Consider the following 27486-nt stretch of genomic DNA (forward strand, 5'->3'; position numbering starts at 1 on the left):
TCGTTAGGCCGGCCGCGGGGGCTCCGGGCACCCTGATGGCTTTGCGGCTCCGATCGTCTGAGCCTGGGCCGAGGGGCAGCCCGCAGGAGCGTCTGGCCCTCCGTCCTCCCTCCCCTCCCCGACCCTCTCCGCAGTTCTGAACCATTTCGCATCTGACCCCACCCTCGCCGTTGCAAAGGTCTGAGAAGGGAAGTCGGGGTGTCCCTGAGCAGGGCGGGCCCACAGCCCCAAGCAGCCCCGGTGTGCAGCTCACCCAGGGGCCAGGACTGGGTCAGAACAGTGGGCATTGTTTTGGCCAAGGTCCAGGGTGGAGGGGGCAGCGGGGCCCGAGATTATATGGGCGGGGGTGCAGTGGCGACGGTCCCTTCAGGCTCCCCTTCTTTGGTGATAGCCGACCCCCCAGCCTGTAGCTTTGTGGGGCAGACCCCGGGTCCAGCCTCCACCTGACTCCACATCTGGGAGGCAATTTGCAAGCCAAATGAAGCTAATTTTTGTATTATTGCGACGTCCTTCCCTAGGGGCCTCTGTCCTCTCACACACGAGCCCTAGAAGGGCACCCCGAGAATCCTAGAAGGTCACATTGGAAGGGACGGTCTCTAGTTCAACCTCTTCCGCACCCCCAAACCCTCCATTTTGCAGACTGGGAAACTGAGGCTGTAGTGGAGTTGCCTAAGTTCATATCCAAGTACTCTGTATGCCCACGCTTGCCCTTTGTTCCCTGACTAGGGTAGGGGATAGGTAGAGCCCAGGCTTTCTATATGAAATAGCTTTCCTCATGATCCCACCATCGCTTAGCCAACAACTAACTTAGCTACAGTGAATGGAGCAGGTGGAAGCCTTAGTTCTGGAAACCTCAGTCTGGGGCCAGTCTTGTGTCTCTGCTGGGGAACGGCCCTGCCTACGTGTAGACAACTGGAGGTTGTTGGACTAGGTGCCACGATGCTATGTACTGCGTGGTAATGATTCTTTACACACTGGACTAAGGTGGTTACAACAGGAGAGATTTAGAATATAAGCCTGAAAAAAGAAATCCATCTGTTTGGGAGCAATGAGCACTGGTGTAGGAGAAGGCATCTTTGGAGGACCTTTCTACGCCTACCCCATTTGTGACTGGGGTGGGTGTCCCTTCTCAGGCACATTATACACTACGTTGACCAATGAGTTGCTGTGGTCCATCTTCCCTACCACTTCATACACGAATCACCCAGGTCAGATACAGTCAGATGGGAAGGTGGTAATTCCAGGTCTGGTGGCGGGTGGAGGAGCTGTAGAGGTAGGCCTGCCACGTCCCTTTGGTTCTCATTGAGGCAGGAGGGCTACACAGGAGGGGGTCCCATAGTACAGCCCAGGCTGGGGCCAAGGACTATAAGCCAGGGCATCCCAAGGCTGCGGAAGTGGCCGGTAATCTATAGAGACGCTGGGGTAGGGTGCTAAGGAGGGATTGGTGGGAGAAAGGATCCAGAGGGCCCAGGATGATCATGCCTTCAGCCCCAGCAGGAAGTCGTATCTGAGACCCTGGTTTCAAATTCCAGCTCACTCGTGCATTCATTCAACAAACATTTATTATAAGTGCCTATGGGAAAGGCACTGTGCTAGGCTCTGGAGATACAAAGACAAAAATGAAACAGTCCCTGCCCTCAAGGAGCTTCCATTCTAGTGGAAGGAAAACATGTACACAGATAATACAAAATATATATACAAAGTAAATACAGAGCAATTTCAGTTGGGGTGGGGGGTGCAGGGTCAGGAAAGGAAGGCCTCGTGTAGGAGGTGGCACTTGAGCTAGGCCTTGAAGGAAGCTAGAGATTCTAAAACTGAGGAGAGAGAACATTCCAGGCACGGTGGCCAGAGACATCAGGCCATGTACAGGGAACAGCAAAGTTGGCCAGTTGGACTGAAATGTAGAGTCGATGAGGGGTATGCCATGTGAAGTAAGCCTAGAAGGGCTATAAATGCCAAGCAGGTAAGTCCGAGTTTCATCCTAGAGGCAAGAGGGAGCCACTGACACTTACCCAGCAGGGGCATGACACAGTCAGACCTGTGCTTGGAGAATATCCATTTGGCAGCTCTGTGACAGATTTGGAGTGGGGGCAGTGAGGCCACTTGGAAGGCAATTTGGGCAGTTCAGGTGAGAGGTGATGAGGGCCTGAACTGGGGCGGTGGCCAAGGGAGTGTTGAGAAGGGGTCAGATGCGTGGCATGTGGAGGTAGAAAGGACAAGATTTGGCAACGGGTCAGATACGTGGGATGAAGAGCTGAGGGTAAGGTTGCAAACCTGAGCAACTTGGAAGGAGAGTGATGCCCTCAACAAAAATAGGGACAGTTAGTTGGGTTTAGGGGAAAGAGGAGTCCTGTTGTGGACACAGTGAGTCTGAGGGGCCTACGGGACATTCAGCCGGAGAGGTCAGACAGACAGTTGATGCAAGGCTAGAGCTGGGGGAGGAGTCAGGGCTGGAAAGATTTGAGAGGCATCTGCATAGAGAAAATGGATCCCTCGGGAGCAGAGATCACCATTGATAATAGCGAAAGTTGACATTTATAGAGTGTAGGCTTTGCAAAGTGCTTTACATACATTATCTCATTTGACCCTCATAACAACCTGGTGAGTTAAGTGCTAAGATTATGCCCATTTTACAGATATAGAAGCAGGTTCAGAAAGGTCCGTAAATGACATGTACGCCATCACATGTCCGGTGTTAAAAGCGGGACTGAATCCATTTCTCTCCTTCAGATTCTAGCACCTTTCCCCATCCGACCATGCTTGCCTCATCTTAGGGACAAGAGACATTGGTCAGGGGCCAGACAGAATCAGGAGAGCAAAATGACATAAACACCTCAGGAGAGCATAGGAGTAGGGGGTGGGGGGCCTGGAACACTTATTAGCCATTTCTGACCAGGGACAAGTCTCAACTTCTCTGAACTCATTTCATGTATAAAAGGGGAACCAGTAACAATGATACCTGCCCTACTTAGGATACCTACATACCAAGGGTGGGAGAATGCTTTATAAATCTCAATTTGTGTGTGTGTGTGTGGGGGGGAGTGGGTGGGAAGTGGGCAGAAGGAATGTGAAATCTCTCCCCAAGGAGGAGCCCTGATCCTTCTCACCCAGAGCAGCAAAGCCAAGACCTCGTGCCCTTCACCCTGAGGCTAGAAGGCAGTTCCCTGATACACTGATGTATGACAGCAATCTAACAGCTTGGCTATGTTAGGAGGTAAGGCATAGGGAGTGACAACTGATGGAAAAGCATTTATTAAGCCCTTACTATGTGTAAAGCACTTTGCCAAGCACTTAAGATACAAATAGTAAAGGGACAGTCTTGCGTTCTTTACCATTCTCTGGGACTTCAAGGACCCAGGGATTGCCAGAATCATGCTGATTACAATTAAAGAAATTAAAATGAAAATATTGTGGTAAGACAGAACACTGGCCTGGGGGCCAGGAAACCTGATTCTAGTCCTGGATCTGCCAGGAATTTGCTTTGAAAGCTTAACCAAATTAATTCTGCAATCCGAGTCTGGTGAAATGATTCTACGTCGGGGCAGCTAGGTGGTGCAGTGGATAGAGCACTGGCCCTGGATTCAGAAGGATGTGAGTTCAAATCCAGCTTCAGACACAGAACACTCACTAGCTGTGTGACCCTGGGTAAGTCACTTAACCCCAATGCCTAGCCAAAAACAAAAAACAAAACAAAAAAACCCCAAAAAACACACACACACACACACACACACACAGGAGAAAAAAAAAAGAACTGAAATGATTCTGTGTCTCATCACACTCCTTTCTGGACAGTCTCTATTCCAGGTACAGGAAAACTATAATTCAGCTAAAGACAGTGGATCTGATTGGAGAAACTGGGGTCTTTACAATTAGATGGTAATCAAGGTCCTGATGAATGGATTCCTGCTCCCCACTCAGAAGCCCCAGTGTGCTGACTGACGTGGGTTAAGTAGATGCCTCTGCCATGACCAGTTTTGAGTCAGGGAGCTATACTATTCTGAGACAGAAACCTGTTGCTCGGCCCAAGGATACGAGTGGAGATTCCCCCTAGGGCCTACAAATGAACTAGGCTCAAAGGGGACAAGCCATAGCCCTCAGAAGAGTGCTCAGGGCTGTAGACCACGAGGAAGTGGGTGGGGACAGAAAAGCTGGGTGGGAGTGAGGGTGCATAGGGTATGACTTGTCTCTGTCATTCCCCAAAGTTGGTTTTGGCTCAGAGGCAGGTCACAATCCTGAGATTTGGTTGGTGAGGAAGAATAATAGAAAAAAACAGCCGTCGTTCCCCTCCACCTCCCTCCCCTCCACTTTAGCAGCTGACTCCTTCACCAACATGTGGTAGTTTGCTCCTCCCACTACCTAAAGCCCAGAAGAGCAAAAGCCCCGAATAAAAATAAAACCATGACTGAGCACTTCAGGCTGGGCGGTCAACTAGGTCCAAAGGCTATGGGAGGATCCTGCTGATCTATGTTGCAAAGCACAGATGTGGGGCTTCAGCACATGACTGGTGGAGGACACTCTCCTGGATCGGAATCCAAAGCAGTGCTAGCGACAGGCATCCACAGACCTGTCCCGGACCCCTCCCACCACCAGGGCTGGCATCCTGGGGCTGCTCTTACGCCTTCACGGCTGCCAAGAAGATAACAAGGGCCTCCCCCTCGGTGGGGGTGGGGCAGGGAGTGTTCACAGTTCAAAGACTGAGCTAAGAAAACTTACTAGGCATTTTCTGCCTTGTCTTCTGGCAGCAGGGATAGTCAGGCACATGTTTCTGTGAAGAAACTGCTTCCTGGCCTAGGAGATCTGATGGGAAATGAGGTCTATCTCATCATCACAAGTGAAAACAATTCCAACAAGTGTCCATGTTTTCAAATTTCCAGGTTTAATTTCAATGCCAACTAAGTGTAGAAAAAACGGGCTCTCTTTGGGTTACACAACTTGGATGGAGATAGGCACCAGGCTGTACCCACCCACTGCCACCCCCACTCTTGAGCCTGTGCTGCCGGGACATCTGGCTGCTGTGAAGGTGGGCAGATCTGAGTTACGAAGGAGCTCTCAGGGGGCAGGGACAAAATGTAAGAGCTATGCAACTGTGTTAAGTCACCACTAAGACTCAATTTACCAGGATCACATCACCCTACAGAAAATTTAGGGCCAGACACATCTACAAAGGAGATTTTGCAATTGGTGACCTGGAGATAAGAAGCTCTTGTCAGAACAAAAAGCCTTCGCCTTGGTATGGGTTCTGTGCTTTGCAGTCCCCCAGACAGCCCCTAGCAGGCCTGGGACACATCCAGAGAACTGGTGACATAGAGAGGAATTCAAACTTTAATCTGATTGGTTTAATGGGTTTTTTTTTCAGCAGGAGAAAAAAAAGGAATAAGTTACAAGATTCTTTTAATATTTTCACAATGTTAAACTAAAACGGAGTTCTAGGCTACGTGTGTAAGTAAATCTAGAACACAAAAGGGTTAAATAAGATTTTGTTTCCTTTTAAAGTCACAAGTATTCAAGCTTTCCTTACATTTAACAAAGTCCACAGAACAGATACTTCGGAGGAACGGGCCCTACCTCCTCTCCCAGCCCCAACCTTGACTATCAATAGAGTGAACATTGTCCATAACGCACCAGGGCCTGCTTGCCAAGGCAGCTTCTCCCCTGTGCCACCTCTAAGCCAGCAGGGCCAAAGAATGGCCAAGCAGGCACAGCAAAGGGCAGTAGATGGAGGCTCTTGGAAGGCAATGGAGAGCTCGGGTCCAGTATCCCCAGAGCGAGACATACGGGAGGCTGCTGTGGATAACTTAGTGGACAGTTTGTGCTGAGGCTGTTTTAGAAAAGTGGTAGGTGTGGGGACCAAATCAACTAGATCTCCTCCCCCTCCTCCACTGAGGAGCTAACACCATTATTATGAAAAATATTAAGGCTGAAGACTTTTATAAAGGACTTTTTTGGGGGGGGCAAAGGAAGAGGGGGAAAAGAGCATTATTTCCTATGAAGAAACATTTCTAATTCCCAGGTCTTTCACTGTAGTTGATTTGCAAACATATCATTGGCCTCTTTTCTTTTTAAAACCTAAGTTGCTGGGAGAAACTATTTTAGCAGCCTAAGTACAGGGACACCCAAGTGGCCTCTTAGGGGGACCCTCTTATTGTCCACACGACTGAAATGATTTTGAAGTTGTACCATCTTAACCTTGCCCAATATTTCAAGTTCCAGGTGATTCTAATCTCTCCCTCCACCCACTCATTCCCAGTCCTCATCTTCATCCTCATCCCCTCCCTTCTTTCCCTTCCCTTCCCTCTCCATTTTTGCTACAGTACCTGGTTGATAATTCCCTTGCAACTCATGGGAAACAAGCTAATTCCCTCTCTTCTGCTTCCCTTCTTGCCTATCCAGTCCAATTCCACCCAGGCCTGGCCTATAGCAATGGACCTCCCCTGTGCCCATATTAGGAGACATGCTGGGGCCCTTTTGTAATTTTAGGCTCAGCAAGTGTGCTTGGATGTCCCTGGCCCACAACAGTTGCTTGCAGGAGATCCCAACCTTCCTGATTCTGGTAATACGTGTCATATTCTCCTACTGCACGTGACAGTACCTTATACCATGAGGCTGCACAGAAACAGGCGACGAGCCCATGTGACTATCCTGGTAACACTCTGAAGGTGAAAAGACAAACTCTGATGGCAGCAGCTGCTCCTTAGCTGTTCCCCAATACTGTTACTGACTTCTGTTTGCTATGAAATGTGTGCCCCCTTGCACCCACCTCCCCTGTCCCTTACCACCAACAGTGAAGTCTAGCTACAAAGAACTGTCTGCAAACCCTGCCATCCCCATGGCCGCTGTGCTGTGATTTAGCCTTACTGAACCAATTATCAGATACTTGCACCCAGCAAATGGTAAGTAAGAGTTAGTCAGGTTTCAGTTTCCCTGGTCAGAACTGATCCAATCAGGTCAAACGAGACCAATACAGAGTCTATAGATCCTAGGTAGAAAAATGCATTTTGCAGACTAGTCTGGGGTGGAGCTAATATTCAAAGCAAGGCCCTCTCTCTCTTTTTTCTTCTCCAAGTGATAAGACAGATTTTTCCATGGTAGGTCTGGCATAAAAGTTTTGCCCTCCTCCCACTGCCCCTGCCTTCCAGCCTCCTAGGAGTGGGCCAGCTGGCAGCCACGAGCAGCCCAGGCACGAGGGGCCGACAGGGAGCTCTGGCTGCTGGGGCCGGGATTAAGGGTAAGTGAGAGGTGAAAAGGCTGTACATTAAACACAGAGTTTCTGGCAAGGCCATGTGCGTCTCAGGAACTGTTTTAAACACCAGCTTCTACTCCTCGATTTACTTAAAGTCTCTGTCTGGACCATTTTCAGCTTAAGGCTTTTTATAAGTTTTGACTCCAGCAATGACATCTGCTTGTTTTGTTTTAAATCCACTAGCCATGCTCAAAAAAAAATATTCTTCATGTTTTAATTTTATACAGTGGCTAGCAGGCACCTTCGCAACCAGCCAGAAATCAATTTCAACCACCATCAACCCCTAAACTACAGTACCAGGACGGCTGGCTAAAGAAAGGAAACGGACTGGCTGTAGTCTGAAACGTGCCCAGTACAAGGTGTCTGGCTGACTCTGTCCTAAATAAGGCTAACATTAGTGAACTAGGAACAGGGCGTGGCTGCCGAGTTTTGCACTCAGGAGCAGCCCTCCCCAATGCGCTGGCAGGATCTCCCCACTTTCCGGTCCAGTTTCACCATTTTCAGGATGGCTTCCTCGCGGCCACGGCCCATGTGGTCAAACGTACAGTCGTGCTGCTCAGGGAGGCGGTGTAACATACAGAACACATAACCTGCAGGGGAGAAATGGAGACATGCCATTAACGACTCCTTCCACCTAGAAACCCAGTTCTGGTCCTGACAACCCAGAATGGGAGCAAGGGGAGATGGGGCCCACGTGTCATAGACTGACTTTCTGAAACGATCTTATTTCACAGTGCCCTCCTTCCTTTATATGGGTGCCCATGTCCAACCGGGTGAAGAGGGAGGGGCCCAAGGCACCACTGAAATGAGGTGGGAAATGCATAAGCCATGGACCTCAATGCCCCCAGAAGCCAGCCCAGCACTTTGTCTGACACAGGGAAGCTGTGTGACATCTATCACAAGGCACACCATCTCCCACAGGACCTCTAGGAAGCAGGAAAAAGGGGGGAATAAAAAATATATATCTATATAATTACTCAAATTACATTTTGCCTCCCACATAGCAAAGGCTTAAGGGATGTTGGGATTGATAAAACTACAACTGAGTAAGAGACCTCATAAGAAAAGGGATTATTCTGAAGTACTAGAAAAGGTATTACAAATAAATACAGAGGGGAGAACCACTCCCAAGGGGACAAGCAACCTTTAATCATCTGCTTAAAGGAACACACAGCCCTCAAATGCCACTTTGTAAGAAAGTGGGCATGTTTCCTTGGGACTCCAGCCAAAGCAGACACTAAATCCCCATTATTCCCACGGGGGTGGGGGTAGGGGCAGAATCAGACACTGGGCAAGGGTGGTCCTACACAATACTTGTATGGGAAAGGAGAGAGGACAGGGAGAGGGTCATCTGGTCTGGCACAACAGAAAGGGGTTGGTGGGATTTTGAAGGGGAGCCAACTGAAAAAGACTGTTAAAGATGAGACACCTTTTCCAGAGAAGAATGAGTACCCTCACATGTTCAGGAATCAATCCTGAAGACAGTCAGAAGACAAAGGAAAATAAAAGCTCTGCTCTCCCTAGGCTGCAGTCCTGTGGTTCTTCCTCGTTCTCTGGGCAGGAATAGAGACTACCTGGTCTAGATTCTTCCCCCTTTGGGCAAGAAGCCTTAGCTGGGAAGTCTTCTGGAGACGAGTCTGTCCTCACCTTCATTCCATTCCTACTTCCTATCCCAAACAAACTGGCAGTGTTCCCAACTAAGGTACTGTCTTTGGGGTTAACATAAGGAAATCATTATAAGGAACTGTACAATTTCCTAGACCATATTTTGTCCCACTCCAGCCACCTCCCTCAAAAACCACCTTGGACCTCCCTCCATTTCCCAGGCATCTCCAAACCATGCCCTCCATCGTCCGTCCCCAATCCTCTCCCAGCTTCCCTTTGGATATTGTCTTCCCCCGTTGGAATGTCAGCTCTTTAAGATCAGCTGTTGGGGCAGCTAGGTGGCGCAGTGGATAGAACACCGGCCCTGGATTCAGGAGGACCTGAATTCAAATCCGGCCTCAGACACATACCTACTAGCTGTATGACCCGGGGCAAGTCACTTAACCCCACTGCCTAGCCAAAAAATTTAAAAAAAACCAAAAACGACTGTTGCTTGCTTGAATTTGTATCTCAAGCACTCTGCAAAGTACCTGGCATATAGCAAGTGTTTAATAAATGCTTTATGGTTTATTCCTAAGACAGCTTTCCTGATGACAGATTTCAAGTATGTATTTGGGTCAAGGAGAAGAGGGAATAAGGCTGGCAAAAAAAGTAGGTAAGGAGGCGGAGCCAAGATGGCAGAGTAAAAGCAGTAACTTGCTTGAGCTCTCTCCCAAACCCCTCCAAATACCTGTTAAAAATGGCTCTAAACAAATTCTAGAGCAGCAGAACCCACAAAAAGAGAGAGTGAAACAAATTTCCAGCCCAAGACAACCTGGATGGTCAATAGGAAAGGTCTGTTGCACCAGGCTGGAAGAGGAGTACAGTTCAGCGTGGGCTGTACAGGTAAAGACGAGGCCAGAGAAAACCTGGAGCAGGCCTCAGGAAACAATCATGGGCAGCTGTGGCAGTTTCCAGACTTCACAAACACCAAACACAACTTAGAAGGTTAGTGGGAAAGGTCTGTTGGACTGGGTTACTGAGGAGCATGGTCCAGGCCTGGCCCTAGCACAGCCCTGGGTGGCGGCCACTGCAGCAGTGGCTGTTTCTAGAGCTCTCAGTCCATAGAGGGTGGGGGGAATAGAGAGGCTGATCAGAGGGGGATTGCAGGGATCTCTTTGCTGGCACTGAGGCAGGATTCTCTGGCTTTGCCCATGCTTGTATTTGGGTTGCAGTCCTGGGGTGAAGAGGAGCACTGGTATGGTGGTGGAGGAGAGCAAATCCTCCTCACAGTTCCAAGGCAGAAAAGAGTGCTTGTGGTCACTCACAGACCACAGCACAGGCCAGGAAAAAAGTAAACACCTCTCATCATACCACTTTGGAAGAACTAAAAATTTTCAGGTCCCTAGAAGTATCTCTGAAAACAGCTGCACAAAAGCCCTGAAGCTTTGGACAGTATACTCCCACATTGGAAGCAGAGCCCTACCTTAACAAAGAGTTAAAAAGTCAAGTAATTGGCTGGGAACATGACAAACAGAGGAAAAAAACTGAGACTATAGAATCTTACTTTGGTGACAAAGAAGATCAAAACATACAACCAGAAGAAGACAACAAAGTCAAAGCTCCTACATCCAAAGCCTCCAAGAAAAATATGAATTGGTCTCAGGCCATAGAAGAGCTCAAAAAAGATTTTGAAAAGCAAGTAAGAGAAGTAGAGGAAAAACTGGGAAAAGAAATAAGAGTGATACAAGAAAATCATGAAAAACGAGTTAACAGCTTGCTAAAGGAGACCCAAAAAATACTGAAGAAAATAACACCTTAAAAAACAGACTAGACCAAATGGCAAAAGAGGTCCAAAAAGCCAATGAGAAGAATGCCTTAAAAAGCAGAATTAGCCAAATGGAAAAGGAGGTCCAAAAGTTCACTGAGGAAAATAATCCCTTAAAAATTAGAATGGAGCAAATGGAAGCTAATGACTCTATTAGAAATCAAGACATTGTAAAACAAAACCAAAAGAATGAAAAAATAGAAGACAATGCGAAATATCTCACTGGAAAAACAACTGACCTGAAAAACAGATCCAGGAGAGATAATTAAAAACTATTGGACTATCTGAAAACCATGATTAAAAAAGAGCCTAGACATCATCTTTCAAGAAATTATCAAGGAAAACTGCCCTCATATTCTACAACCAGAGGGTAAAATAGAAATTGAAAGAATCTACCGATCACTTCCTGAAAGAGATCCCCAAAGGAAAACTCCTAGGAATATTATAGTCAAATTCCAGAGTTCCCAGGTCAAGGAGAAAATATTGCAAGCAGCCAGAAAAAACAATTCAAGTATTGTGGAAACACAATCAGGATAACACAAGATTTAGCAGCTTCTATCTACATGAAGGGATTGAAGGGCTTGGAATATGATATTCCTGAGTTAAAGAAGCTAGGATTACAGCCAAGAATCACCTACCCAGCAAAACTGAGTATAATCCTTCAGGGGGAAAAATTGACATTCAATGAAACAGGGGACTTTTAAGCATTCTTAATGAAGAGACCAGAGATGAACAGAAAATTTGACTTTCAAATAAGAGAAGCATGAAAAGGTAAACAGGGAAGAGAAACCATAAGGGACTTACTAAAGTTGAACTGTTTAAATTCCTACATGGAAAGATGATATTCGTAATGCATGAGATCCTTCTCAGTATCGGAGTAGTTGGGAGGGAATATGTGTATATATAGACAGAGGGCACGGAGTGAGTTGAATATGAAGGGGATGGTATCTTAAAAATGAAATAAAGGATGAAAAAGGATTGCACTGGGAGAAAGAGAGAGGTAAAATGGTGTAAATGATCTCACATAAAAGAGGCAAGAAAAAGCTTTTACAGTAGAGGGGAAGAGGAGAGAGGTGAGAGGGAATGAGTGAATCTTACTCTCATTGGATTTGGTTTAAGGGAGAATAACATACACACTCAATTGGTATGGAAATCTATCTTACCCTACAGGAAAATAGGAGGGAAGGGGATAAGAGAGGGAGAGATGATTGAAAGGAGGGCAGTTTGGAGGAGGGGGTAATCAGAAGCAATTTTTGAGGAGGGATAAGGTCAAAGGAGAGAATAGAAAAAACAGGGGGCAGGACAGGATGGAGGGAAATATAGTTAGCCTTTCACAACATGACTATTATGGAAGTGTTTTGCATGACTACACATGTATAACCTATATTGAATTGCTTGCCTTCTCAATGAGGGTGGGTGGGGAAGAAGGAAGAGAATTTGGAACTCAAAGAGTTAAAAAAGAATGTTAAAAATTGTTTTTACATGCAACTGGGAAATAAGATATACAGGCAAAGGGGCACAGAAATCTATCCTGCCCTACAGGAAAATAGAAGGGGGGAAGGGGATAAGAGAAGGGGAGTGGTGGTGGTGATAGAAGGGAGGGCAGACCAGGGGAAGGGGTATTCAGAATGCACGCTGTGTTGCGGTGGGGGAGAGGAGAGATGGGGAGAAAATGTGGAACTCAAAATCTTGTGAAAGTGAATGCTGAACACTAAAAATAATTTTTTTTAAAAGTAGGTAAGTTTAATGTCAAAATACAAACAAACAAAAAAACCCAAACCAAACTTTCACTACAATCAGAGCTGATCAAAAGTAAAATGGTATGCCACAGGTGGTTTCAAGCAGAGGGAGGGTGACCACTTGTGTTGTAGAGGGAATTTTCTCAGTTATGGGTTGAACTAGATGACTACATGATTCTGTAATGTTATGGGGCTAGGAGTAGGGAGAGATGGGCAAAACTGGGCAATAGGGTTAGGCCAAATAGCCGTCATCACAGTATTCTGGTCACATTAATCCCCTACTCAAAATCTTTCAGAGACTCTGTCCTACCATCCAACAAAGTCTAAACTGCTCACTCAGCCTGGTATTTATAGCACTCCACCTTACTTCAATAGCCTTCTCTCATATTTCTTCTAGCTCATGTATTCTAGGCTCTGGCCACAAAGGAAAACTTTGTCTCCTCTGGTCCTAACACGATCTCCTTACCAAACCCCACCCCCCCATGCCAAAATGCAGCACTGTTCCTGATATAATCAAATGCTACTCCTTTTGTAAAGTTTTCCATGACCTGCCTAGTTAGAAGCCATCTTTTACCCTCAACTGAGTATTTTTTCTGCTTCCTATGCATTTATTATATTCTAACAGGCATTATATCATTATCCAAGTGTGTCTATTCACCTTCATTAAATTACAAGTTCTGTGAGGACGAGGATTGTTGTCAGATTAAATATTTTTAATTAAACTAATTAAATTAAAATGTTAACATCCCAAAAAAACTTCATCTATATATTGTGTTCTAGGTGTACTGAGGAATAAAGGGTTAAATGGCATGGGCACTATCTAAAACAACCTGGGCCTGATCTTTACCTGTCTGGCCTGAACCACCTAGCTCAGTTTTTCAAACCTGGACTAAGTGTGTGCGGAGGGGAGGAATAGAAAGAAGTGACCAGTGCCAAGTCTGGACATCAATTTTGCCACAAAACATTATTAACTTGGTGTTGTAGGAGAGGAGGGTGATATGTCTGACTATAAACGGGGACTGGTGTTAGGGAAAAGAAAGATGAAATTTTTGTCTCTTAAGAAACAGGAGTTCCCACTTGGTCTCAAAGCAAAGTGCAGATTAATGAGTTTATGTGGTATATTTACTGATAAGTTCATTACTTGAAGATATTGGATACCAGTTGTCTTTGTCCTAAAGGATTCCACAGTGGAAGTACGACAGCCTCGATATGCACACTCCATCTAAAAGCAAAATCATCTCTTGCTGCACATCTCTGACAGCCTGCCCAGGGGTTCAGAGGACTGGTGGGCAGGGGAGGGGGAGAAGGTATTGGTTACTATTTTTGTCACTAGCTAGTGGATGTTTTCTGGTGCTTCAAGGATCCAAAGGCCTGGGGAAAAGAGCGCCTGTCCCCTTTTCTTTTTCCCTCCCTTCCTTAGGATAGCAGGAGAATTGGGGAAAAAAGGTCCCAGAGTCCCTCTCCTCCTTGGATGAATTGTGCTAGGTTAATAAGAACAGCAGGAAATAGATTACAATGGGAATTAAGCCTGGCTCTGGCTGGCTTAATACCTCATTAGTCAATGATGGCCTGAGGGAGAGGAAGGGTGCAAGGTCCTGTCCTCCCTTGCCAAATTCCTCACTCCCCTTTCCTATTACCAATCTCAAAGCTGGCTGCTGGCTTCCCATACTGGAAGGGTAGATGGTAAGGCCAGGAGGGAATAAGACTGGCTACCTTAATAAGGAGCTCCCATGACCTGAACACTAAAGCCACTGTGTGCTTCTCCCTCCCTTACTCCACTATAAACTTTGGTGACAACAGCCCTTAGACTGGGATATACCCAGGACTTTCTGTGTCCAAGGAGCATCCCCCCAAATCACACCCTCTCTTCCAAACTTTGGGTCTGATTTATAAAAGCAGCAAAAACAAGTTAGGTTATGGGAGCTGAACTGGTGACAATTAAAATAAATGGCATTGCCATTCACTAAGGAAAAGTCCAGAGTCTGAGAAGGTTAGCTTCCCAAGTCACTGCACTGAGGTTATTAGATGGCATAAATTAAGCTGACTTCCTCTTCTGTCAGGATCATTCACTGAAAGGAAGTTACATCCTGGAACTTGTCCCCAGTGCTGGGATGAGTTCAAGAGTACAAAAAATTTTCTCAAAAATAAATTTAAGTTCATTTTCACTTACAACAGACTCAGATTTGTAGGGCTGGAAGAGACATTAGAGAGCAACTCATTCAATCCACTTGACTTTACAAATGAGAAAAATGAGGCCTGAGAAGGGAGAGATTTGTCTAAGGTCACAGACCCAAGTCATTAGCAAACCAAGGACTAAAATTTAAGTTTCCTAGACCCGAACCTACTGCTCTTTCTCCTACAATACCAACTGGCTCACAAAGATGACAATGGGGGGCAGCTAGGTGGCGCAGTGGATAGAGCACCAGCCCTGGATTCAGGAGGACCTGAGTTCAAATCCAGCCTCAGACACATAACACTTACTACCTGTGTGACCCTGGGCAAGTCACTCAACCCCTTTGCCTAGCCAAAAAAAAAAAAAAGATGACAATGAAAGTAAAGAAGAATTCCAGTTGGTGGGAGGGCAGCATGTTCCTAACTTAAATGATAAAAACCATTCTAAAAATCCAAAGATGGTAAAGTCTAGTGTTTTTTCTCCTATACCATACTGGCTTACAACACTTTTTTTGGGGGAAATGTTGTGATGGTGACAGCATGTCCCAGTCCCCAAAAGGTTAGGAATCAACAATATTAAGCTAAAGTGGCAAAAGAAGAATGCCCAGGCCTTAAAAGACTTTGAAAATGCAAGATCAGAAAAAAAACATGGTTTCTATATGAGTGAGGTCTGACTTCACACATTTGCTCTTGCCAAGGCTGTCCTGTCTGATTTCTGCTCCCTGGCCAGCACCTGCAGCAGCCAGCCCAACATACTTAAGAACGTTTTCTGGACTAAAAGACTGTCATGAAAATCTGATGTGAAAGTACAGAAAAAAGAAATATCATGTTTAGCTACACTGGGCAGCACCTCTGATCTACTTTGGGTGAAACTGTCTGACGAGAAGCTTAAGAATTTATCTGATAGTCTGTTGCTACTTTAAGAGTGATTTTGAGTTTTTGGCTTAAAAGTGAAATGCTCAAATGTAGCTGAAAGATGGTATTCTAGGGCTCAAGGCACACTTATGCACATATTTACCAAACTGACCATTTTAGGGACCAATATTCAAAAGCCCTTTAGAGCAAGGATAGGACACCAAATGAAGCTGAGCAGGGAACAAACAGGCAACAAAGCAGTTGTAGAGATGTTGCCACAAATACTAGGCATCTCAAAACTCTTCCTCTTTACCCTTTCAAGGACTGGCCAGCTCAGGAAGCCGATTTGCAAAAGGAGAGAATGTGCACGCTCCACTTAGGACAGGGCTATGACCTAGACGGGCTGAGACAGGGCTTATGTCCATCACATTAGGTTTAGCATTAGATTCAAGAGATTGGTCAAACTGATTTAAGTAGGTATAAAAAGAATCCTATGTTAGTTGGGAAAATGAGAACCAATGGTTTGTTCAAACCACTATACTCCTACAGAAAAGGAGGATAGGAATTCCTGAATTGGATTTCACATTCAAGGGCAGATGCTTCTGAAGGGGAGAAGAAAAAAGGCATATATGGACATGAAGAGTGAAAATCTTGTCATGCATAGTGGAATCAACCCTGCCCAAAGACTGTGACTTGTTATCCTAAATGAATCCCCACTTCCCCTTGGATCCAGCAGACTCTGGAGAAAGAACTAAACCAGTAACTGGGAATAATACTCTAAGCCGCTCTAAAATTAAACAAGTGTAGAAGAATTACATTGTGGCTCATTCTTCCAAGACTAATAACTGTTTGACTGAAAGCAATTCTAAAAATGTTAATTTGTTATGAACACAACATCAAACCTGACCTACAGTTTTTAAGGTAAATGTTTGAAATGCTTAAAATTCAGAGAGCCCCTTTCCACAGCAAAATTTCCCTTTCCCTGACAGAGGGGCATGAGTATTGAAGAAAAGCTCTCCTCTCTGCTGGCACACACTTGGAAGCAATTCTCCCAACTGCCATCATTAGCAGAAGATGACACAACACCCAGTGCCTTGCTGTAAGTGCTATAAAAACCGTAACAATATTTCTTGCTTCACTAGCCTGAAAAAACCTGTAATACTTGGATTTTGATTCAGTGGCTACAAAAAAAGTGCAAACGGAAAACCTATCTGTTCCACTTGGTATGGGCTGTGAACCACGTGATGAGGGCAGGAAAAGCCTCAGAAGGGGTATAAAATGAGGGAAGCTAAACAGGCGACACCCTCTTGTTCCTCTCCCCCTCCCTGTCATCTTCTACCAAAGACTAATTTTAGTTAGCTAGCAAGAGTTAAGAATAGAAGAAGAGAGAAAAAAAGGAATGGGAGGGAACAAGACTCCTCTGGGAAACAGGAGCCTCTCAGGTCTTCTGGAGAAGTTGCTAGAGCTAAAGCTCCGGGAAGATGGGTGCTAGACTTCTTCCAAAGACACAGAAGATAACACTCTCAGCCTTCTCTTTCCCACATATCACCATCCTGACTCCAGACACAACCACTGTGAAAGAACTGATATCTACCAGCGTTGCCCCACAACATGGGTTATGTCCACTCTTTCTTTCCTTCTGGAACAGGGATTAAGTTTTCCCTAAAAGGAGACAAACTGGTTCCCTGACAAACCTTCCTAGCCACTTAAGGGCATAAAAAGTCCCCATCCATGTGCAGCTGAGGCTACTCCCAGTTGACAGACTTCTGAAGAGCATGAGTCCCCCCTGTCCTTCCATATCCTGCCCTGAGGACCAAATGGGTTTTGCATCTGGAGATGGTGGACAGGGGATATCCAGAGAAACTAAGTATCACTCTGTCCTTGTAGCATAGCCTTGCTTGTATTAGGGCAAAGAAAACCTCCTTTTGTTAACTGTTCAATGGCTTTTGAGCGTCCCATTTAGTGCCAGCCTCACAAGCTGAGCAGGTGATGGCATTAGAGCTACCTACAATAGCCACCCACCCTTCTTCAACCACAGTGAAAATTAGAAAATTCCCTAGACTTGGAGTTAAAACACCCAAGTTCAATCCCCTGCTCTAATACAAGATAGAAGAAAGCTGCTTCCTCTATTTCAGCCTCAGTTTCCCCCTCTATAACGAAGGTGCTGTCCAGATAAGTCTCTAAAGTCTCTTTTAGCTCTGACAGTTTATACTGGATGATTCTACAGTAGTGGCCGAGTGCCCTGATGACTCTGCTGTAGATGCTGAAGCCCTAGGCTGGGGAGATGTCCTGTGCCACAGCACTGTGACCCTTCAGTCACAGGCAGCTAACTCTCAGTTAAGATAGGGTCCTTTTGAAGACCAGCAATTCAATACAAAATACTTACTGACCCTCCCTCTTCAAACTTTGTCACCTAATACTACACTTGGGGGTCAGAACTCCCTTGAAATGCCTTGGGAAGAGTAAATGGAAGTTATGCCAAAATAACCCTGAGCTCTTGACATTTTTTATTCAATTTCAGCTTTGCACAAATTCTGTTTGCAGCTTTATTTTTGAGTAAGAAGGCACTGTTTGGTGCTGCCAGAACTCCACAGCTCCTGCCATTTTGGGACTTAAATTAATTACACACTTGTTTCTTTGCAGACACTCCATTTGGAGGTTTTAATAAAACTACAGACCTTTGTTCCAGGGCAAGATTCAGCTCCAGATCCTCTGGTATTCACTTGGTTCACCCTACCTATATGAAATGCTTTGTCCTTTCCTCTGTATTTGAATTCTGAATTGACAAAAGGTTCAAGGGAAGCCTAAAAATGTTGGCATGCTTTGGGGAAAGAGGTTAGAAAACAGGACAGCCTGCTTCAGAGTGTCAGGTAGGAGTATGCCTGTACTTATGCAGATATATGGCTACCCAACTCTGTCCACTCACTGGGGTCTGAGAGTATGCTCAAAGTCAAAAGAAACGGGACTAAGAGGACCAGGTACTCTGACCTAGAAGCATTCTGTCCTTGTTTACTAGTGGGAAGGCCTCTACACAAGGGGAAGTAATTTGCATCTAAGGAAAGCCATATTAACCCTTTTTTTCAGTCTTGGCTCATTAAGGTTCACCCAGCATTGAATATTTGTTAAAAAAAAAGAAGAAAGAAAAAATAGAAATAGAAAAAACTCAAACCACAATGCAATCCACAAATGTAAAATTCTAGCCCAACATGTTTGAATGATCTGATAAGCTCATTCCAAAAAAGAATCACATCTCTACTGTAAGATAAAGGCTCCTTATGGCTCAGGACAACTAACTGACCTCACAGCTCATTTGTAAGTACATGTTGGGAACAGCAGGTGGTCACAGGAAAGCTTGTTGGAAAGCACGAGCCATTTATATACCCAACAGCAGCAATCCCTGGACTACACTGTAGCCGCTGACCCAATGCTCAAGGCACAATTTGTAGCACAGAAATGTATTAAAGGATCTTAATGTGTTTTATTTCATCAGGCCTATGGAACAGGCAAAGCAGCTGCAGGTCCGGGAATAAAGCATGTCTACTTTACATTCGGCTCCATCCTTGGCTTTGCATGACACAGAGAGAAAGTCATTACACTCCAAGAACTAGCCTGGGCTCCTGGCTTGTTGTGCTGTTTGACACGGACCCCCCTTGGGCAGGAGCAGATAACTAGCTGATAAGAAAAATTCTACCAGAGGTTTCCCTGTGGCTTGAGACTGCTTGTTGAGAATCCAGTGACGGTGAAACCCTCAGCCCCCGCCCCAGCAGGCAGGACAATTTGCATTTTAGAAAAAGCTATTATACAATCCAACTTTTTAATAAAACCACTAAATCACACTGAGTTGATTCTAAAACAGAGACAATCAGCTGTTTTTTCCCCCAAATCAATTAAAATGCCAGTTAGACAAGAGATAAATGGTAGCCCAAGAAGCAATAGGATACAAGACAGAGATATGAGAAGCTTGTGAAAAGCTCTTAAACTCCAGCTGTAAGGATGCTGCTGCGATCTGCTGCATTCCCTTGGCATCTACCATCGCATGGCTCTGAGAAAGCAGACGGCAGCAGAAGGACATCAAGTTGTGCTGTAATCCAGCTTAATGAAGCTCCGAACACATTCTGTACATACCGTCACTTTAAAAGTATAAAAACATTTGCCATGGCTGCTGACATCCTTTATTGTTCTCTTCCAGACAGCCCTATAATTACTACTCTCCACTCCTCTCCTCTCCTCCCCAGGGAGGGCTCGCCAACTCCTCAAGCAGCCTGCACTTTACACGATGTTCACCTGTAGAAAAAGGCTCTCATCCCCTAACCCCACCCAACCCGCTGCTCCTCACTTCTGGGAAGCTGAAGCCACACGTGTGCAATGATATCTGACCTGCAAGAAGCCCACTTTGGGACACCCCTTTAACCCCTTCCCCATTAACAAGAAAGAGGAGAGTGAGAGATGAACGTATATTTAAAAAACAAGAGAAACTGGCTCCAGGCAATTTCTGCCACAGGAATAATAAATTGCTCTTTTGTTCATTCCATCCTAGTAGCTGAGGAAGAAGGCATTAACCCTTTGATGCTGGGATCAGTCTTCAGCTGAACAAAGCTACGAGGTGCCTGAAAGCGTAGCTGGTGGTGTGGTTCCCAGGCCACCCCTGATGCTGAGGCTCCCTCCGCTCGCTCCCTCCCACCAGCTCCAGGAGGCTGGCTGCACTGACAGATGTGCTCTGCTGTTCTGCTGACCTTATTCTTTCAGCACTTTCTTCTGATTTGTTTGACTTTCCTTTTGGCATTTCCTTGCCCTTTAAAAGATTATCTTTTCAAACTAAGCAGAAGCCCCCTAGAAAACTACCAACAAAGCTCTGACTGAATGAAAGCTGCTCTTCTTCACCCAGAGCCCCGACTGAGGCTGTCTTGGGTTACAGGAGCGGGACAAGGCTGCACTCAGGACAACTAATTCACCTGGGATTTCTATGGCTGGTTGAGCCATCACCAAGGCGCTTTCACACTTAAAAAAAAACAACACCATTCCTGCTCAAGTCACAGAATGACTGAGACATAGGAGTCTTAGGGTACTACTAAACTACAAATGCCAAACTAAGATTTCTGTGGCCTGGAGGAAAAAAGAGGAAAGCTATCACCTCTACGTAGCACTTACTCAGCATGCTAATTAATGGGAGCTCTGTGGAAAAGAACAACTGGGTGAAAGTGGCTATTTCCTTTCTTTCTTTGCCCATCACCTTCAAACACAAGCCATTTCCACAGGAGGCAGTGCAGCCCAGTGGAAAGATTGCAAGTTATTACATTTGGATCCTTTTCCTGGCTCAGCCGCTGCCTAGCTGTGAGACTTTGGACAGTGCCTCTTCTCTTCTGCCAAATAGAGGGTGCTGGAGAAGTAGCATGGTACTAGGCGAAAGAACACAAGACTGGGCATCAGGAGACTTGGGATCTAGTCTAAGCTTGGCCTCTAACTTGCTGTGAGACCTTGGTCACCTCTCTGGACTTTACAAGCCCCTCTGTAAAATGAAGAGGTTGAACTAGATTATCTTTAAAGTGCTTCCTAGCTCACACCACAGAGGCTACCACTAAGTATTTTCAAAGTTCTCTTCTAGCTCTAACATGATATTATCTTAAGGTAGCACAGGGTTCTCCTCCACCAATTTACAAGTCAGAACCAGGATTTTCACAGGTGCCTACTTCTTCTGCTCCCACCCAGACAAATGCTCTGGGCTCTCTGTGCCCAGGGGTCTCCTCTTCCCTCCTAGCCCTTCTCTTCTTCTCTTCTTATCCTGGGAAACCTTTTCTCAACAATTAGAACTGAGGTAGGAGCTTCCTTTTTCTGAACATGCTGTAGCTTCACATAGGCTTCATGGCTTGCTTGCCACTACCATAAACACCATCCTTGGTGACTGTAAATATATGATCAGAAGAAAGGTGACAAAATATTTCTAATCACAACACAGATTTTTAGGGAAACCTGACTGATTCAAATATACAGAGAAGGCACGAGGCAGCTCAGAAAGTGTTGTGTGGTTGGGGATACCCTAAAAGGGGAAGGGGAGGTTTTCTAAGGAGGACAGAAAAACAGCTTTTCAGATACTGTGGGGACTCCCTAACAGGTATGGTTAGGAATTCTGCAAGTCTCTCTTTCAGACACAGTGCCAAAGGATTTGTGTTTCCAAGTTTAATCACGTATTGCTTGTGTTTCAAAGTGTCTTGTGTCTATTTTCCTGGAGACAGTAAAGCTGGGAGCTGTTAGAGACAGGATGAAGGGAAGGTTTTAGACTGCAGAGATTTTGCAAAACAAACAAGGTTTTAGCCCACTCTACCAATATCAAGCCTACTTTGAGTTTCTGTGACTTAAATTTTAGAAAAGGCAGAAAGGCATTCATAAAATTTATTTTCAACACAATACTCCAGAATATAAACATGTCTCCTCACCTATGTTCCTAATTCCCAAGCTTTAAAGTTCCACAATGTTTAGCTTTTCAATTACAGTGAAAGAATAGGGGCTGGAGAAATCCCTGCTCTTTAGGTGTCTGGGTTTATTTAAATGCTTCCTCCCCAATCCTTAGCTCTAGATGAATTTCATTTCTGAGGCAACAGAGAGGTCAAATTTTTATACATCAAGTATTATTTGGTGGAGTGGAGTTGACAAATGTTAGGGAGTCCCCAGACTGAAGGCAAAGAAGTTTGCCTGCCTAAGATTTGATTACGTTCCACATTTAGGGGAAACTGCTAATGCAGTAAAGACAGAGGTGGGGAGATGAGGAGCAGGTAGTTCCTTGGAGATCTGACCAAATTCCTAAGTACAGGGCATGTGTGAGGGGGTATAGGGTAGGGAAGGAGAATCCCTTAACTTAAAGAAAGCACATTTATTATGTACACCTGATCCCTGGGTAAAAGGGACAAGACAAATAAAGACAAAGCTCCCACCTTAGTACCAAATCTGTACTCTGTATTTAAGTATAAAGGAAAGAATAACTTCTTACAACTGGCTGTAAGTTAAGCCTTTAAGAAAAGGCTTAACGTTGTTTAACAATGATCTCTTTAGCCAGATATAACTGTCTAGACTAGAGAATAAACATAAAGCCTAGTAATATACCATCCACTTCTAATTATCCAGTAGGTACAGAAATGTAGTTGTACACAAAGTAAATGTCACTAATTAAAAACTATTTCTACCTGGCTTAGAAATGAATCAAAACATTTCAGGGCAGAAGATTTTATTCCTTATGGTTTTTTAATTACTAATATTAAAAAGTTTGCTTTTCTTGACTATCAATCAAAGGAAGTGTCTCTCAGATATGCAAGGCGGAATGGAGATGCCGTCTTGGAATTAAAAAAGTAATCTAGCCGAGCATGGAGAATTGAGGAGTGATTGATTTCTACAGCTATACATCAACATCCATTGGCCTGTCCTAACCCTTGACATTTTGAGTAGCACTTTCAAGATCATTGGATACCATTTGCTATTGCTGGGGATAGCTATCCAAGTTCAAAGTATGGATAAAGCTTAAAATGGGGTAAGAAAGGTAAAGCAAGTTTGGCAACACAGTATTTTAAATACAAGATTTTTTTCCCCCAGGGTAAATGTAGCAGAAACCCTAAGAGTGGTCATGTCATCTTCAATATCAATCTTGGGGTGCCCAAATCCTTGTGTTTTCCTCACTGCCTATACTGGTGGGATACAGATGACTGCTTTTTGTACAGACAAACAAGTATCCTTCTGCTACTATAATAATAAGTGAATACTGCATAAATCCCTTTAATCTGGCAAGATCACTTAATCTAGCCATCCCTAATCCTCATCTCTCTTCCTTTTCAAGTCTTCTCTCCTTGAGAAGGCCATCTACAATCAATGATTCCATTTCCTTTCCTTTCACTTCCAACTCTCTGTGGTCTGGCTTCTGACCTCATCATTCAACTGAAACTGCTCTCTCCAAAGTTATCAATAACCCTTTAATTACTAAATCTAATGGCCTTTTCTTAATATATTTTGGTATCCTCTGACATCACTGATATTCTCCTTGGTACTGTCTTCCCTCTAGGTTTTCATGACATTATTCTATCTTGTAGGTCCTCATCACCTCAGGTCTGGATTATTTGCAATAGTTGGTTGGACTCCCAGACACAAGCCTCTTCCCATTTCAATCCATCCTCCATTCAGCATTTAATCTTCCTAAAACAAAGATCTGACCTCCAGCCCACCCTCTCCTCTCCCCTCTTCCATTCAATAAACTCTAGCAGCTATCTGTCACCTCTAAGATCAAATATAAAATCCTCTGTTGGCATTCAGAACCCTTCACAACTCCCCCCTCCAGTCTTTGTCTTATGCCTTACCCCACTCTCCCCAAAGTATGCTGAGATCCAGTGACGTTGACCTCCTTGCTGTTTCTCAAACAAGACAACCCATCTCTTGGCTCTGAGAATTTTTTCTGGCTGTCCTTAATGCCTGGATACTCTCTCTACTCTCAATTCTGTCTCCTGGCTTCCTTCAAGTCCCAGCTAAAATTTCATCTTTCATGAGAAAAAGTCTTTTCTGATCCCCTAGTGCCTTCCCTTAACGGATTATCCCCAATTTATCTTGTATATATCTTATTCATATGTAACCTTTGTGTGCTCAGCACTTAGCACAGTGCCTGGCACATAGCACTTACTGACAGACTCAGTCTTCTTTGCTGAATCTTCATCCAGGTCACACACACTAACCAACCCTGAGGGTCTCTGGGGCTCTGCCTGCATCCTCTTCTCTCCTCCATCCACAGTATTTAGCTAGTTCGCATCAGTGTCCATGGATTCTATTTCTAGACTGACGACTCTCAGATCTACTTACCAGTCCTAACCTTTCTCTCCCAAATACACACTGGACATCTCAAACTGAATATTCCATAGAAAACTCAACGTGTTCAAAAGTGAACTCAATATTTCTCCCGCTTTACACTCCATAACCCCTCCTCCACAGTCTCATTCCCTCTTCCTTACCCTAGGTACCATGCTTGACTCCTCACTCTTTCTCATCCCCCATATCCATACCCTATGGGAAACATAAATCTCTTTGGTCTCATCCTGCCAGGGACAGGTCACCCAGAGGCAATGCTTAGCCCCACCAATGGTCCTTTAGGCCCTATAGGGAGTTTGCTGACTGCTGTCATAAAGGAGAGCACAGTGCCCTGTTTGGGAATTCCCAAGTACCACTGTACTAGGGTTGAACTGTAAGGTAGGAAAAAAATATATGTGTGGGGAAGTCATGCTTGGTTATGCTGACTGTCATCCAAGCCAGGTTAGAAGAAGGAAAGGAGGGACACCTGCTGATCTTCTCTATGGCAACCAGAACAAGAATAAACAGCTTAGTCTACATCCTAGATTCTGATTTTATGCTTAAGCATGGAGGGCAGGCACAACATCTATATAGGCGGTTCTTGTTTTACATAAATTTGCATTATGCAAATCTGACTTTATATAAAGACTTCTGAAAAAATCCACATTCCAAAAGAATACCTATATTAACTTTAAAGTATAGCACTGTGCTTTCTCTTTATAGCCCTGCCCCTCTTCCTAAGCTCTCTGTGGGCTACCCCCACAAGTGAAAGTAGAAAAATGGAAGTTCTGAGAGTGACCACCTTTGCCCCAGTTCAGCCACCTGCCCATGTGTCGTGCCCCCCCCCCCCACCGGTATTCTTCCTCTCAGTCCTAGCAAGGCCATGGCATGGCTAGCCCCAACCCTATATGTTCTGGCTCCTGCTCTCAATTCTTTGTCCCCCAGCCCCAACATGTCCTTGAGCCGTGTGCTGGCCCCCTCCCTCCACAGGCCCATGATCCCCTTCCTACTTCCTTCTCTTCCCCATGTCCATGGGCAAATTTATTTTACATAAAAATAGCTCTTTATAGAGATCTTGTGGACTGTCCACTTACATAAAGGGACAACTTTATACAGGCAAAGTGATATGGAAAGCCGTGCAGTTTCTAAATGAGTTCAGATAATCTATTTGTTCTTACCCACCATCTGCCAGGTACCCCCCTTTACCCCACTCCAAGCTAGGTTTTTTCCCCACTTAATTACCCAGAAGACAGATTCAACTGCTTTCTTCACTGCATTGCATGGACAGAATCTATGACCTCATAAACTATGCTAACTCAGACCTAGAGAGTGATACCTGCTTTTTCCCAACATTGGGGCTACATGAAGAAACATCTCTCCCTACATGTTCTAAGTGATGTTTCCTTTGATTCTTTTTTTTGGAGGTAGGTGGGTGAATCAAAGGGTGAGGGGGAGCAGCCATCATGCCTTCTAGTAGAATTAGCTCTTTAGTAGCATGGCTTCAATTGCAGAAGCCTGGGCAATTTGAGTGTGTCTGGCCACGTGACAATGTCTATGGGTTGACAAACACATAGAATACTAGTATTCTATCTTTGAGCTTGAATTTTGTCCAGAGGGTTGAGTCCTCTTGCTACAAGATCTGTCTACCTAGGTGTTCCCAAAGGTTCCAAGGCAACTTATCTATCCAACCATGGCTTCAGCAGACTGAACCCGACATTAGCAAGAGCATATTTCCATACTGATAACACCTGTTTGCTGTCCTACATGATCATTTGGGGATTACTACTAGCAACATGAGAAGGCTATAAACTGACTAACAAGCAGCTATTCTTCCTCCCATTCATTGTCTGTGTCTGCAGGGCACTCATCAGGGGAAAGTAGCTTCTATGGGATGATATGGTCTTCAGAGTGCTAGGGTGAAAGAGCTTTCTGCCAACAGAAAGAAGACTTCATTGATATTGATCTCCTGAGAGGACAGGTGCTACAGAAATCTAATCTAATAAGTCAACGATTCAGGTACACTGTTGTGCTATCAATCCAGCAGGAGAGAGTGAAAAGGCATAAGGTCTTGTCAGTCAACAGCATTTATGGAGCATCTGCTTTGTGGTGTAGTAGTATTAGAGATGGAGGTAGAGGAGGGGGAAAGGTGCACAGAAGGTCAGAAACTCAGTACCTGCCTTTAAGTATTTCATAACCCAGTTGGGGAGACAGAACCCATAGACTAAATAGAAGAAGTTGAAGAATATAGGAGACAAAACACAGAAAAAGTGCAAATTAATATTGTACAAATTGACTAAATCTTGAAGGGATGTTGAGTAAATGCAAATTCTGAAGGAGGTTAAAGACAGATCTGCAAAGGGCAAGAGAGGTAGAGGGCCCTAATATGCAAGTTAAATCAATATTATAAAACATCCTACACAGTGCCTTAGGTACCAATTAAGATACAAAGATGACAAAAACATGGTTCCTGCCCCCAAGAGACGCTTAAAGTCCAGATAGAGAGATAAACACTGCTTATGCAAATCAACCAGAAAACAGGTTAGTAAAATTTAAAATTCTTCTATAGAGTAAAGTGGCATGTATTTTTTATTATTCAATGTTATACATACAAGAAAATAGATAAGGGAAAGATCAATGTAGATTGAGTAATCAGGAAAGTTTTCATGGAGGTACTAAGACTTGAGCCTTTGGGGAAAAATGTAAATTAGTTACAGACAAAAAAAAAATGACAGGAAGGATATTCTGGGAACCAAAGACAGCATGAAAAGAGGCACAGTGGGAGATAAAAGCAAAGTTCAGTATATATGAGTAGACAGAGTATTATGTGCTTACCATGTGCCAGGCCCTGTGTTAACCACTGGGGATCCAAGCAAACATTCCCTACCCTCAAGCAGCTTACATTCTAATGGGGGAACACAATACATAAAAGGGAACTAGAAAGCAGAGAAGAGGTTCAGATGGTTACCTTGTTAGAAGGCAATGTGTCAGGCAAGAAGAAAGAAGGAGAGGGAGTCTGGAGGGACAGTCCAAGCACAAGTGAGGTACAGCATGACTGGAGTCCTTCCTAAAATGGTGGTCCTTGGGGAGGACAAGAGCACTTAGGGAAGAGGATTCTCCATGGTAGCAATGCAGTAGGCAAGGAGAAGGAGGGGTAGTCCAGGGATACAGTCTACATGTGAGTGAGAATATAAAGTTTGATAGGAGAGGATGGGTCAGCTTAAACGAGAGTTCTGGATTCTAGGCTTAACATCGTGGCC

General features: G+C 44.7%; 1 protein-coding gene across 1 annotated transcript in view; it reads right to left on the reverse strand.

Moving 5' to 3' along the window:
* Positions 1-1544: 1544 nt before the first annotated feature.
* Positions 1545-27486, reverse strand: part of ZFAND3 (zinc finger AN1-type containing 3) — a 333159-nt gene continuing 307217 nt past the window's right edge. Inside the window, exon 6 of the mRNA XM_020999444.2 lies at positions 1545-7830. Coding sequence (XP_020855103.1) covers positions 7676-7830 — 155 coding nt within the window. The 3' untranslated portion in view covers positions 1545-7675. The remainder of the gene's footprint in view (positions 7831-27486) is intronic.

This window comes from Phascolarctos cinereus, unplaced genomic scaffold (assembly GCF_003287225.1).
Source record: "Phascolarctos cinereus isolate Bilbo 61053 unplaced genomic scaffold, phaCin_HiC Scaffold_5;HRSCAF=322, whole genome shotgun sequence".
Lineage (NCBI taxonomy): Eukaryota > Metazoa > Chordata > Mammalia > Diprotodontia > Phascolarctidae > Phascolarctos > Phascolarctos cinereus.